At 49.0% G+C, this 12,326-nt stretch overlaps 1 protein-coding gene across 1 annotated transcript in view; it reads right to left on the bottom strand.

The window, feature by feature from the left end:
- COL4A2 (collagen type IV alpha 2 chain) overlaps positions 1–12,326 on the bottom strand; it is a 197,967-nt gene that overhangs the window by 56,808 nt on the left and 128,833 nt on the right. The window contains exons 14-18 of the mRNA XM_025364401.1: positions 11,352–11,387; positions 10,732–10,782; positions 9,615–9,659; positions 3,275–3,328; positions 2,293–2,359 (exon numbers count right to left, since the gene is read on the bottom strand). Coding sequence (XP_025220186.1) covers positions 2,293–2,359; positions 3,275–3,328; positions 9,615–9,659; positions 10,732–10,782; positions 11,352–11,387 — 253 coding nt within the window. The remainder of the gene's footprint in view (positions 1–2,292; positions 2,360–3,274; positions 3,329–9,614; positions 9,660–10,731; positions 10,783–11,351; positions 11,388–12,326) is intronic.

The raw sequence follows: 12,326 nt of genomic DNA, 5'->3' as shown, positions 1-12,326 counted from the left end.
CACTTTACTATAGAACACATTTTTTCTAGAATATAATTGGGAAAGATGAGAAGAAAGAGAAGAAAATAGGACTTTTTATCATGTAGGCATTAGGAATTTCTAGGAAAGCTTTCACTGTGCATGCCATCTTACGAAGTTCCTTAAAATAAGGAGAGGGTTTGCTGGGCATCACACTGAAGACGCACTTGCAAGGGACAGAAGGCCTGACTTCCGTGTATGGCATCTCCTGCGTGGGCAGCTTCACGCCAAGTGTGCAGGGGGCTGTGCTCCGCAGCCAGAGGCCCTGGGCCTGAAACTGGCTCCTCCACTTAAATGCAACCCTGGGCAAGGAACTCAAATGCCCTGCACTTCCATCTCTCCCTCAGCAAATGGAGCCAAGTTCATTTCCACCTCGCAGGGTCACCCAGAGGGGTAAACACACTGAAAAGTACAACTAGGACAACTTGGAGCATCGTCTGGCACACTGTGCAACCTACACACCTGTTAGCCATTATGATTCCATAAAAAGAGACAAAATCGAAAGCCACAGACCTCACTTGGTTAGAAGAATAGCAAGATTACTTTTATTTCTAGTTACCTTGCAATCATTTAATACAAACCCCTCTCTCCTTTTTGCCTTTTGACAAGTTCATGCAATGTTACCTTGAAAAAGATACGTTTACTGCCTCTTTTCCCTGAGGGAATCTGCTGGCTAGTCGACCTTTGACTTCAAGAAACCCTGGAATGTGAGTCAGTCACATTCCAGCTCACCATTAACCGGAATGTTGTCCAAGAGAAAAGGCGGCAGGCAACCTCCGCATTTCTGAATCCGCTTGTGGGGAAAAGCGAATTTTGAAAGCACCCGCCTTTGCAGTGTGATTTCCAGGAATACAGTGCGGTGAGAAGGGAGGGGCTGGTGAGAGCTAGGCTCTCAGTCAGCGACATTTTAAAAAAATGCAAAAGAAACATCGCCAGCATTAACTTAAAAATTATGTTCCTAAAATCTCAAAGAGAATATTTCCATTTTACCAAAATCATTAATAGTGAGTCAAGTCAAACGGGGCTCATGGCCCTTTTTAGTGGGTCTCAGGTTTGGCGGCCACACGGGCGCCATGGATGAGGCAGGAAATGCCAGCTTCACAGTTACGGGCATCATGGAAGCTGAGCACGGATTTCAAAACATCCCCATTCATGGCTCCACGCCTCCCCAGACAGACATCTCAGGGGCTCCTCGAGGCACTGCCCGTGTCCCTGTTCTGTCCTGTATTTTGATCAGCATTGGATGAAGACATGCAAAGCCGTCATCGAACTGACAGAGGGCTCGCGCCTAAGCAGGGAGGTGAATTCTTGACACCTAGGCTTAGAGGACAGGGAGACCAGGTGACCTGCTGAGTTCAAGGGGTAAACTCTGTATTTAAAAAACCCTACCCTTCACAATGCCTGTCTGATGTATGTTTCGGTACGTCGTTCACTCACACAGTCAGGCATCTGCTGAGCTCCAACTCTGTGCCTGTCCTGTTCCAGGCACTGCGAATACAGCAGTGAACAAGACAGGCTGAAATGTCTGTCCTCATAGAGCTGCCTATAACATGGGTAAATGATCCACAAAGATACATATGCACGATTACTAGGAGGAGGTTCTCGAAACATTTTTTTTAACCTAGAAGGATGCGCATTCTAGAAGGTTCAGAGCTAAGTGCTCTAGTTGGAGGACTAGGTTCAGATTTCCATATGATCTTGCCAATTTGGAAGGCTGAGCCTTAATAACAAGATAAGCATTAGTGACGACATGCGCAAAGTCCTTCATTTACACTCCAAGGTCAACTGTGACAGTGGGGAGTGGTCGTTATGTGAAAATATCTGGGAATTTAGCTGCCTTGAAGCCTGAAAGCACGTGACTATTCACTGGTTATGGGTTATGATCAATTCCAGGTGTCAGGCTGGCAAACAGAGGGCTTAAGAACCTTGGTACATTAGGAGAAAAAATCCGAAGGTGGCTGGGGTTGCTGCCCCTGGATTTCTTCAGTGATAGTCCAGACAGCAGAACTAGAACTCTACAAGTTAAGCAGAAATGAAAGAATTCCCCAATGGAGATTTCTCACGTGTAGGTGGTGAGGACTGTCTCATGCACAGGCAACATGAGGTCTCCCTGTGATACATTTAAGCACGAGGGAAATTGTACATGAAGTTATGTTCCAAATTTCGTTTTTGCTTTGCTTGGAAAACCTGTCTTGAAAGTTCATGGGTCTGTGTCCCTAACAGGAAAGAATGTGTATGTGATACTGAACTACGCAGGTGAAATTGTTCACACACCTTTTGCTAGGGAAGGGTGAGGGGAATAGGCAGGTAGTCCGGGGGGCCCTAGGTCTCCGGCTTCTCCCTGGAGAGAGAAAAGAGAAAAATAGGATGTGAAAATAGCCTTTTGGAGTTTTTGACAGTATGCATATTTCCAAAGAAAAAACCCGAGCGTGGACCGTCAGGTTGGCAGAGCAGCTATTTCAACCAGTGGAACCACAGACAGTGCCTGGGGCAGCATCCCCATGCTAGGGTGGCAGAGCCTGGCATCCCAGCCACCAGCCACAGGTGCCCAGAGAGAACAAGACAGGCAGGGGCTCATCTCATTTTGAAATCCTTGTCGAATGCCAGGAGACTGTGCTTTCTGTAGTTCAGACTATTACATTTTGGGTAGCGATAGCCGAGCCGCCTGGCGAGGGTGGGCTGGGAGATGATGCGGCCGCAGGACCCCCGTGGAACGCAATCTGTGTCATAAGGCAGCATTTGTCATAAGGCAGCACCCCACACACCGCCTTCACCTCTTTGAGCCTCGCCAGGCTCAGAAGTCCTCTCCAGATGTGCCCCCACCCAGGTTCCTCAAGGGTGAGTTCCCCTCTCAGCTGGACCAGCAGCACCCACCTGGTCCTCCACCTAATGGTCTCCCCTCCCTGCAATCCCAGGAATTACTCACACAAGCCACATCCTCCCTTGGAAACCAGGGGCACCTCACCCTCTTATAACTACAACGTCTGCCTGCCCCAGGTCTGTTGGCCCCCTCTGTGCCTGAGGCCACCCCTGCGTGGCCCTGAGTGGCAGGCGGCACCCTTCTCCCTGGCTGGGAGCACACGTGGCTCGAAGGTCACCATCCACCTTGTCTGTCCAGTGTCAGGTGCCGTGTGTTTGGGGATCTCGTACTTTTTAGGACAGGGGATGCCTCCACAGGACACCATCAGGAGAGGAGTAAGGCCAGCCAGGGTGGGCGAGACACCGTAAGTCGCAAAGGCATGAGAAACAGGCTCACCTTGGGTCCCCGGGGCCCATCAGGGCCTTGGTAGCCATCCAGGCCTCGGCTTCCCTGCAAGAAAGACGTATGCTTTTAATTTTTGTCTCTAATGTGTAACTCCAAAAAGTGACCGCAATAGCATTATTGTATCTCATAAAATTAACAACAGTTCATTAAAGTCATGCATTAACCCAGTCTGTGTTCGATTTTCCCTGACTTTGGTCCCAAAAGTGTCTTTTGAAGGTGCTCTGCTTGAACCAGGAGCCAAAAAAAATCCAAATATAACACTTGGCTGCTATGTCTCTCAATTCTCATTTAATCCACAATAGTCCCTTCTTCCTTTCTATGTTTTTAGTATCATTTTGTGGCTGTTGAAGACACTGGGTCAACTGTGCTGCGGATATTCTGTGTGGTGGGCTGTGGTCGGTCTCACCCCCGTGGGGTCGTGGAATCTGTTCTTCTAACCGCATGTTTCCTCCACACGAGTCATTAGGGCTGGAGGCTGCCCTAGGTGCAGGTTCCCCTTTTCAGCAGGCATCGTTTGCAGAGGATGCTGGGCACCTTTTCTCCTACAGAAGGTATGAGCGCCGGGTTGCTTTTACGACTGATCAGTGGGGTCAGGTGTTGACAACCTGAACCAACTGTTGAAACCCTCCCACAGGGGGGATTTTGAAATTTTTCATTCAGTTCCAAAATAGATGCATTAAAGTCTCTTAAGTTAGAGTTTTTTTTCTCTTCATTAAAAAAGATCTCTGCTGGGTGTGGTGGCTCATGCCTGTAATCCCAGCACTTCGGGAGGCCAAGGTGGGAGGATCGCTTGAGCCCAGCAGTTTGAGACCAGCTTGGGAAACAGTGAAACCCTGTCTCTACAAAAAATACACAATGTAATCAGGCATGGTGGCATGCACCTGCAGTCTCAGCTACTTGGGAGGCTGAGGTGGGAGGATCGCTTGAACCCAGGAGTCTGAGGTTGCAGTGAGCTGTGATGGTGCCACTGCACTCCAGCCTGGGCAACAGAGCAAGACCCTGTTTCAAAAACAAAAACAACAAACAACTATAACACTAAATTTTGTTTTCTCATTCCCTTGAACATTTTTTGAAAGAAAAAGTTTACCATTGAGTCGTATCATGAGGTATCCGGATAGAAGAGTAAAGCTCTCTAAAAATCTAGCAATGTATTCCCTCTTTTAAAGAATATGCACGGTTCAGCTCCCAAAATTCAGAATGCCAGACGCCACAGGTATAAGAAAGGTCCATTCTCTGATTACTTTTGAGGTTATCTTGACGCTCAGGAGTAGCTGCACTGAAAGTCCTGTTGTTTAGACTGAACCGAGACGGGCTTCTCTTTGTGTGTTTTGTTGTGGTACTGTGGTTTGGACCCGGACTTTGTCTCACACTAGGTGGAGCTGAAGACTCAAAAGTAAAGACAAACTTGTGTGATTTTAAAAATGAGGTCCTGTTTACAGGCCACGTCATGAGATAAGCTAGGAACCCTCTAGTACCTGCCAGGATGGGAGCTGGCAGCTGGACACTCCACGGGAGCCGTGAGCACAGCCACAGACTGGCCAGCTCAGACGGTACCCTGGAATGTGTCAACTCTGAGCTTCACTCTGGGCCACAGGCATCACACACCCATGCTGTGGCATCCTCAGCAAACAAAACAAGCACCCCAGACACCACGTGTCACCATCTCTGCTGAAGCATCCAAGACAGCATGGGCACTCTGGAAGTACGTCTGAACCATGTGAAATGCACTGGGCGTTATAGAAAACCCACTGGGGGAGGGGGACAACTTAAGGAGCACTCAGGATTCCTCTGAGGCAGCTGGAACCCCAAGAGCCAAAGCAATGAGCTAAAAGTCTCCAGGGGAATTCCCAGTGGCAGGTCAGCAGGTCAACGGACTGGGGTTGGCTAAGGGTTATGCATGACTTAAGGAGAAAATGCACCCTCAGGGTTCATCTGAGACCACTGGCAGTGAAACCCAAATAGGCAGGAACCCTAAGTCAAAATGACGATCAAAACTTTTTCCTCTCTGTTTCTCAGTGGCAAACACAACAGGGTCAGGGAGGCGCAGGGATGGCCAAGGAGAAATCACCCAGGTGCTCCCAGAGTCAGGCTGGCGACCACCCCGGGAAGCAGCCAGCGGGGGCTCCGTGGGGCTCCCTGAGACCCTGCTTCCAGGCAAGGCCTGTACTCCTGCTAGCAAGCTCACCACAGAGCCCACCCTTAGGGGAAGCTGAGGTCAGGAGACTGACATGCAGATCACTATTTTAGAATGGATAATTACGAAGGGTTTTGAAACTGCACACTCCTTTTCTCCAGGCCCTCCCCCAAATCTAGTAACATCACTCATTTGAATTCAGTGAGTTCATATACATGATTCATGGGAAGTTCTGATTATGCAATTTTAGAAGTACAAGGTTGATTTTATGTTTTTCAAGGGTGGAAATAACTGGAGTAAGGAAAATCCTTGGGCAGAAGTCCTTAGGGACTAGCTAGAATAACCAGATGAAAAGAATGCATGGCTAGACTTTTTTAGGGAAATGCATGCTTCTACAGCTTAAAAGCAGTCTGCTGTCTCTCATGGTGTGAACTGGCCCCTGTTATCTTTCTGTTCTTCATTTGCCTGTTGTACCCTTTTCATTTCAGTGGTCGAGGGAGCACCTGTTAGGCTAAATAGAACGCATGTGCCTCCTGAAAGAGCTGTCTCTGCGAAGAAACCCTGCCAGCCTGCAAATGAGATGCAATTTAGTATAAAAGACGAAGGAGAGTGAGAGTTCCATAAAAGAACTCAATCTGAGGTCACGTCTGCCACTTCAAGCTCTGCAGAGGAAACCTACACACAGCCACAGGGAACACTGAGGCTGGATCTGGTGAGAGTCCAAGTCATCGGCACTGCCACCGGTGCAAACGCAGCGTCCCTGGAGTCCTGGACGGTCCTCACAGAGGACAACGGTCCTATTGAGGGGGGCTTCCCACAACATGACGCGTGCCGGTGCAGCAGGTACTCCTCAAAGGAGACTAGGTCTCAGTAAACACTTTAAAAAATAACTCTGTGGAGTTATTTTAAAATGATAAAATAACACTGAGGACAGCATTTGCTCAGTTACTAAGCATATGTTTACCCCAGAAAAAGGAGGGGAAACCATCTCTAATTTCTCAGAAAATCGAATATAACCAAATTCATAAACGCTACGTCTCCATTCCTTTTTAGAAAAGGTTGGAACTAATAGAAGTTCTGACAATCTCAGCAGGGATGACAGGTGACCAATCCCGTGTTTACGTAGAGGAGGGCAAGTTCCCATCCAGGATACCTTTTCTTTTCTGGTTCCTCCCATTTTGATGCACTGTTTACGTTACCGAGCAGTTGCTCCTTGGAGGGGCTTTTGGTGTCTGGGGGGAGGGGTCGGGTGGTGACAACTGAAAGTCATGGAGTGACGCCACCTGGCCAGTGGGATGACAGAGGGCGGACACAGCTGCGGTGCAGAACGGTGCTCATAAGCAGGGTGGATGCGTCATTTGTGTATGTCTGCCTGTCTCCCATTTCTATAGTTGAGTAAACTGCCTCCCCGTAACCCACTTCACTGGAAATATCTGCGTCTTCCCGAGTTGTTGCAACTGTAGAAAGGAAGCTGGGAAATGAAAGCCTGACGCCTCACCATCCTCATGTCTGGGCCCCAGCCCTGGAGCTGCCAGGTGGCCACTGTTTGCATAGCATCTTGTCTTTCATTAACTTTGAAGTTCCAGGGAGCAGTTCTGTGGAACTGCACCTTTTTTTTTTTTTTTTTTTTTTTGAGACTGAGTCTCAATCTCTCTCCCAGGCTGGAGTGCAGTGGTGCGATCTTGGCTCACTGCAACCTCTGCCTCCTGGGTTCAAGCAATTCTTGTGCCTCAGCTTCCCGAGTAGCTGGAATTACAGGCATGCGCCACACCCAGGTAATTTTTTTTTTAAAAGTATTTTTAGGAGAGACAGGGTTTCGCCATGTTGGCCAGGTCGGTCTTGAACTCCTGACCTCTATGATTCACTCACCTTGGCCTCCCAAACTGCTGAGATTACAGGCACCTGGAAATGTACTTTTAAACACTACAACTCCCTTGTGTTGAAGATGGAAAACTAAAGATAATTATAATTTTACTAGCACATGGTAGGAAATTAACAGCAGCACTTCAATCACATGGGGTAGGTGGAAATGGGTTACTTTTGAACGATAACGTCTGCTTTAGTCTCTGTCCCTTTACAACGTTTGCTTTTCCTAAGCCATGAACTAGAACGTGGCCTCGGGGTGGGGTGGGTTTGGATAGCTCTTGCTGTAGGTGTGCTGCTTTTGGGAGTACTCCTGATTACAGCAAAGCCTAGCACTGGCTCCCTGGGCTGAGTTTAGCATAAAATAACAGGAATGGGGGCCGGGCGCAGTGGTTCAAGCCTGTAATCCCAGCACTTTGGGAGGCCGAGATAGGCGGATCACGAGGTCAGGAGATCGAGACCATCCTGGCTAACACGGTGAAACCCCGTCTCTACTAAAAAATACGAAAAACTAGCCGGGCGAGGTGGCGGGTGCCTGTAGTCCCGGCTACTCGGGAGGCTGAGGCAGGAGAATGGCGTAAAAACCCGGGAGGCGGAGCTTGCAGTGAGCTGAGATCTGGCCACTGCACTCCAGCCTGGGCGACACAGCGAGACTCCGTCTCAAAAAAAAAAACAAAAAACAACAAACAAACCAGGAATGGGAACAGTAAGATCATTTGAGGTTGCAGGAAGTCAGCAAGATCGGTGTTAAGTTTGAAGGGTCAAAACCAGAATGCTGGGTCAAGACGACCATGCCTAGAGCCAGTGGAGGTCAGAAAGGGAGACTGGGAGGCAGGTCCACCTGCGGTCCTGGAACAGGCACGCGGAACCCCCACCAGGCCTGCTGAGCTTCTGCACCAGCTAACCGTAGCCCGTGGGCCTCCAGATGCCACACTACCCTCCGTGCAGCCCTGAGCAGGATTCAATGGAGTTGTGATTCCAAGGTTAGGGATTTTGATAATACTCTATCTCTATGCACCTACTAGGACTGAGCGATGGACATACTAGCCCATGGGCAGGCAACCAAGCCCTGTGTACACCGAGGTGACTGCATGTTTGCTGGAAATACGAAAACCACCTCGAGGGGGCAAGGAAATATGGCGCATCCACTGACTGCCATTCTCTGCAGCTTTAAAGAACGAGGCAGATGCGTACCTGCCAATGTGGAACACTCTCTAAGTGGCACTGGGCAGAGCAGCACAGACACGGTCATTTCTTTTGTTGCTCCGTTATATGCACATGAAGCTACACGTCTGTGTGTGTATGTTGGCATGAGTGCCATGTGAGACCCAAGGGGCTGTCAGTGGTGGTGCCTGGGCAGTCTGCTGGGCCTGCCGTGGGAGGCGTGTGCTGTGGGCTGTGGGGTGGGACCCGCAGGCACAGCGAACAGTGAAAAGGCATCAACCACTGAACTAAAACATCGTGTATGACCTAGAGTTCAGACGGTTCTAAATCTGACCTAGATTCATAATACATCTCTTTTTAAAAATTTTATCATCATTATTATTTTGAGATGGAGTTCTACTCTTGTTGCCCAGGCTGGAGTGCAATGGCCCGATCTTGATCTCAGCTCACTGTAGCCTCTGCCTCCTGGGTTCAAGTGATTCTCCTGCCTCAGCCTCCTGAGTAGCTGGGATTCCAGGTGCCCACACCACTCCTGGCAAATTTTGTATTTTTAGTAGAGAGGATTTCACCATGTTGGTCAGGCTGGTCTCAAACTCCTGACCTCAGGTGATCCACCCTCCTTGGGCCTCCCAAAGTGCTGGAATTACAGGCATGAGCCACTGCTCCTGGTCCATAATACATTTCTTACCTAACATTTTTCTCCTAAAAAAAAAAAAAAAGCCGAAAATCTGTCCACAGAACTCATGATAAAAATAATTGGGTTGTCATTAAACGTAAATGAAGTGTCAGAGTATGGGTCGATCTATAAAAACATTGAGGTGGACCCTGGGTTACCAAGTCCAGGACCTTCCTACGAGCGACAAGGACACGGAGGAGGGGTGTGGGGCTGGACGATACAGAAGCCACGGCTGGTGGGGTCGAGTGACGGACGCTTTGAAGGGGAGGAACCAAAAGACAGTTTGCAAAAATGAGAGCCAAGGTAATGACCCAGCTCAAGTATTGTGAATGACCTGGGCGGCAGGATTATCTGTGTGACTGCAAATACAAGAACCGTTTTCGATGTTTTTTCTAGAGATGAATTTTCTTTCCTGAGATGCCAAGGCCTACTTACTTAACCTCTGTGGGATGTCGTGGGCCCAGAGTAGACTGCAGTTCATGCACCCAGCTTACCTTCTGTCCTGGTGATCCTTTTTCACCACTCAAGCCAGGGGAACCCTGGAGTGAACAAAACACAGAAGCAAACAGCTCAGAATATGCAGTAACATTTCCAGAGGGCTTGACTACGGCACCTGGCTGTGACTACAGCAAAATGCTGACAGACAGACTGAACAAGCCTCAGGTCCAGACTCTAAAGAATAGGAACAAATTGCCAAATTCAATACCAACTATTAATACAATTCTTCCCTCTTTACAAAGTTGGGGGCGGGCGGGGGTGGGAAATAATGACTATGATAAAAAGGCTCAAAGAAAGCAGAATCCATCCTAATCTCAAAGCTGCTTCACTACGGAAGGCATCAGAGCCATCCCAAGACTTCCATTTCCTCAGGGACATACATCATTCTAGCAATGCTTTCAGAACACGCATCATTTCTACCACTTAAAGAAATACAGAGAAATCCACCAAGACAGCACAATAAAAAAACTAAAAATACAAAAAGGCTTGTACTCCAATGTTCTACTGTGTCTCTCTATTCTTATTTTTGGAGAATGTAAAATATGGTCTTTTGAGTGGTAGCAACTGCCAAATAGTCACCAAAACTCAGCTTTCTCTTCCTGGGCCCAGGGCTCTGCCCACCTGTCCCAGCCCTCAGCTAGGCGTGGTCGTGGAGTGAGTGGGGTCAGCCCAGGCTGGGGCTCTGAAGGTGAGGTCTGTCTCTCAGGTGGCTGAAACACTGTGGACAGGGACCCCTTCCTGCCCCTTACAACTAGGGACATTTTTGTTGGGCTCCTGGGACCGTCGGAAATCAGTGTGTGTTTAAGATATTCTACATTTTTGGTTACCAGACTGAGCTGAACGCACACAAGCAGGAAGGTTTGTGCGGTACTCGCGCCTCCTCCACAGAGGGTGTGTCAAGGTGGTTCACGGGATTGTAGCCAGTGCAGCCCCCAGAGCAAGATGTTCGTGCTGGAGGGCTGTGTGTGTGTGTCGGGGGAGGGGAGTAATAATGGGAAATCTCTGTACTTTCTGGTAAATTTTGCTGTGAACCTGAAACAGTTCTAAAAAGGAAAGCCTACTTAAAAAAACCAAACCAAACCAACAACTGCAGTTATAAAAGGCGTGGTTTACCCTCGGTCCAGGAAAGCCCATGATTCCTTCTTCTCCCTTCAAGGAAATGCCCTAGGAGAGAGCAGAAGGGGCATAAGGAGCAGCCCAGGGGTGGCCCCTCCAGCCGGCAGGGCCCACGTGTCATCCTCTGCTCCCGGGTTCTGTGTCCTCAGTCCCGATGGTGTCCAGACCGCCTGGTGATGCTCAACTCAGGCGCAGTGCAGGGCACAGTCCTAGGAGACCCGCCAGCCTTCCTGGGCTGTCACCCATCCAGGACTGCGTGTGTCACGTCACGTGGTAAGTGACCGTGAAGCTCTGAGGACAGGCAGTGACAGAGGGGACAGAGGGCAGAACCTGGTGGCGCCTGAATGGAAGCCACGCCCCTCTGCCATCTTCACGCTCCCTTCCCAAACCTCAGAAGATGATTAGCCAGTGTTTACGTTACCAAGAGGAAGACATTCTAGAACTGACTTCTGGAAACAGAGTGTAAAAATGCACACTAATACTGTCCTGCTATGGACAAAGGGATGAGAGACTGACGGTGTGCGGGCCCTGAGCGCACGGCGCACCCCGTCATGCCCGGCAGAGCGCCGAGCGCCCAGGAGCCACAGGGGAGGGAGCAGGTGCATTACTCGACTTACTCTTATTCCTGGTTCCCCCTCACTGCCTTTTTCACCCTGTGAAAAATATGAAAAATAAGAAATGCTTATTAATTTAAGGATGGTAACGGGTAAAAATCAATCAGGGTTCATTATATGGGCTGAGAGTACTGAATCAATCCTCAATCATTATCAACTGATTGCAACACACGACTCTTAAATTTTGCAGCTTCAAAGTTCAAGGGAAAAGATGTGCTATTTCTTCTATATTTTCACAAGACAAATTAATTCATGTATTCCTCTTGGTACAGGTGAAAGTCTGTCTTTTCTTCTCTGTGTTTTCCTTTATCCCCCACAAAGCTCCAGGCAGATGTTTACATCCGTATCGTGGGAGAACGTGCCCAAGGAAAAGCCTTAATGAAAATACTCTTTGGAAGAAAACGTTACTAGGACGTCCTCTGAGGAAAAGATACACATGGAACATATTGAAGCAAAAGCGGCTGTTGAAAGCCATGTCAATATCATAGATCAAAAACACGATCTACGTTTTTCCCACTTCTCTGTGTCTAAAATGGTGAAAGAAACAGCAACTGGCGGGTCCTCTGTCCCCGTCATTCCTGGAAGGTACCTTCGATTCCTGCAGCTCACAACTGTCTCTGCAGGTTGGCCATGCTCAGCCCTGGATCCCACCCTGGCCTGGGTTGTAGACAGGGTGGGAAGCCTGACTCAGAAGATTGAGCACCTCCATACACATCAACCCTGCTCTGGGCTCCCATCCAGAAGCTGTAAAGAGGCCCTCCCTGCTGCCTCCCAGGACACTTTTGTCAACAGTCACTCATAATTTGGGCCATAGCCACCTAGGTTGTTTTCCCCCCGCAAGGCAGTGGTCCTGCCTGCCAAATCCGCCCCAGGACCCAGGACCCAGGACCCAGGACCCAGGAACCAAGCCCCATCCTGACAGATGCTCAAGAGTTGGGAATCAGATTCTATTTGGAAAGACAAGATCTCCACATTTGG

The sequence above is a fragment of the Theropithecus gelada genome, chromosome 17, assembly GCF_003255815.1.
Source record: "Theropithecus gelada isolate Dixy chromosome 17, Tgel_1.0, whole genome shotgun sequence".
Taxonomy (NCBI): Eukaryota; Metazoa; Chordata; class Mammalia; order Primates; family Cercopithecidae; genus Theropithecus; species Theropithecus gelada.
Note: the sequence above shows the minus strand (reverse complement) of the source record. Positions and strands in the feature narration are given on the sequence as shown.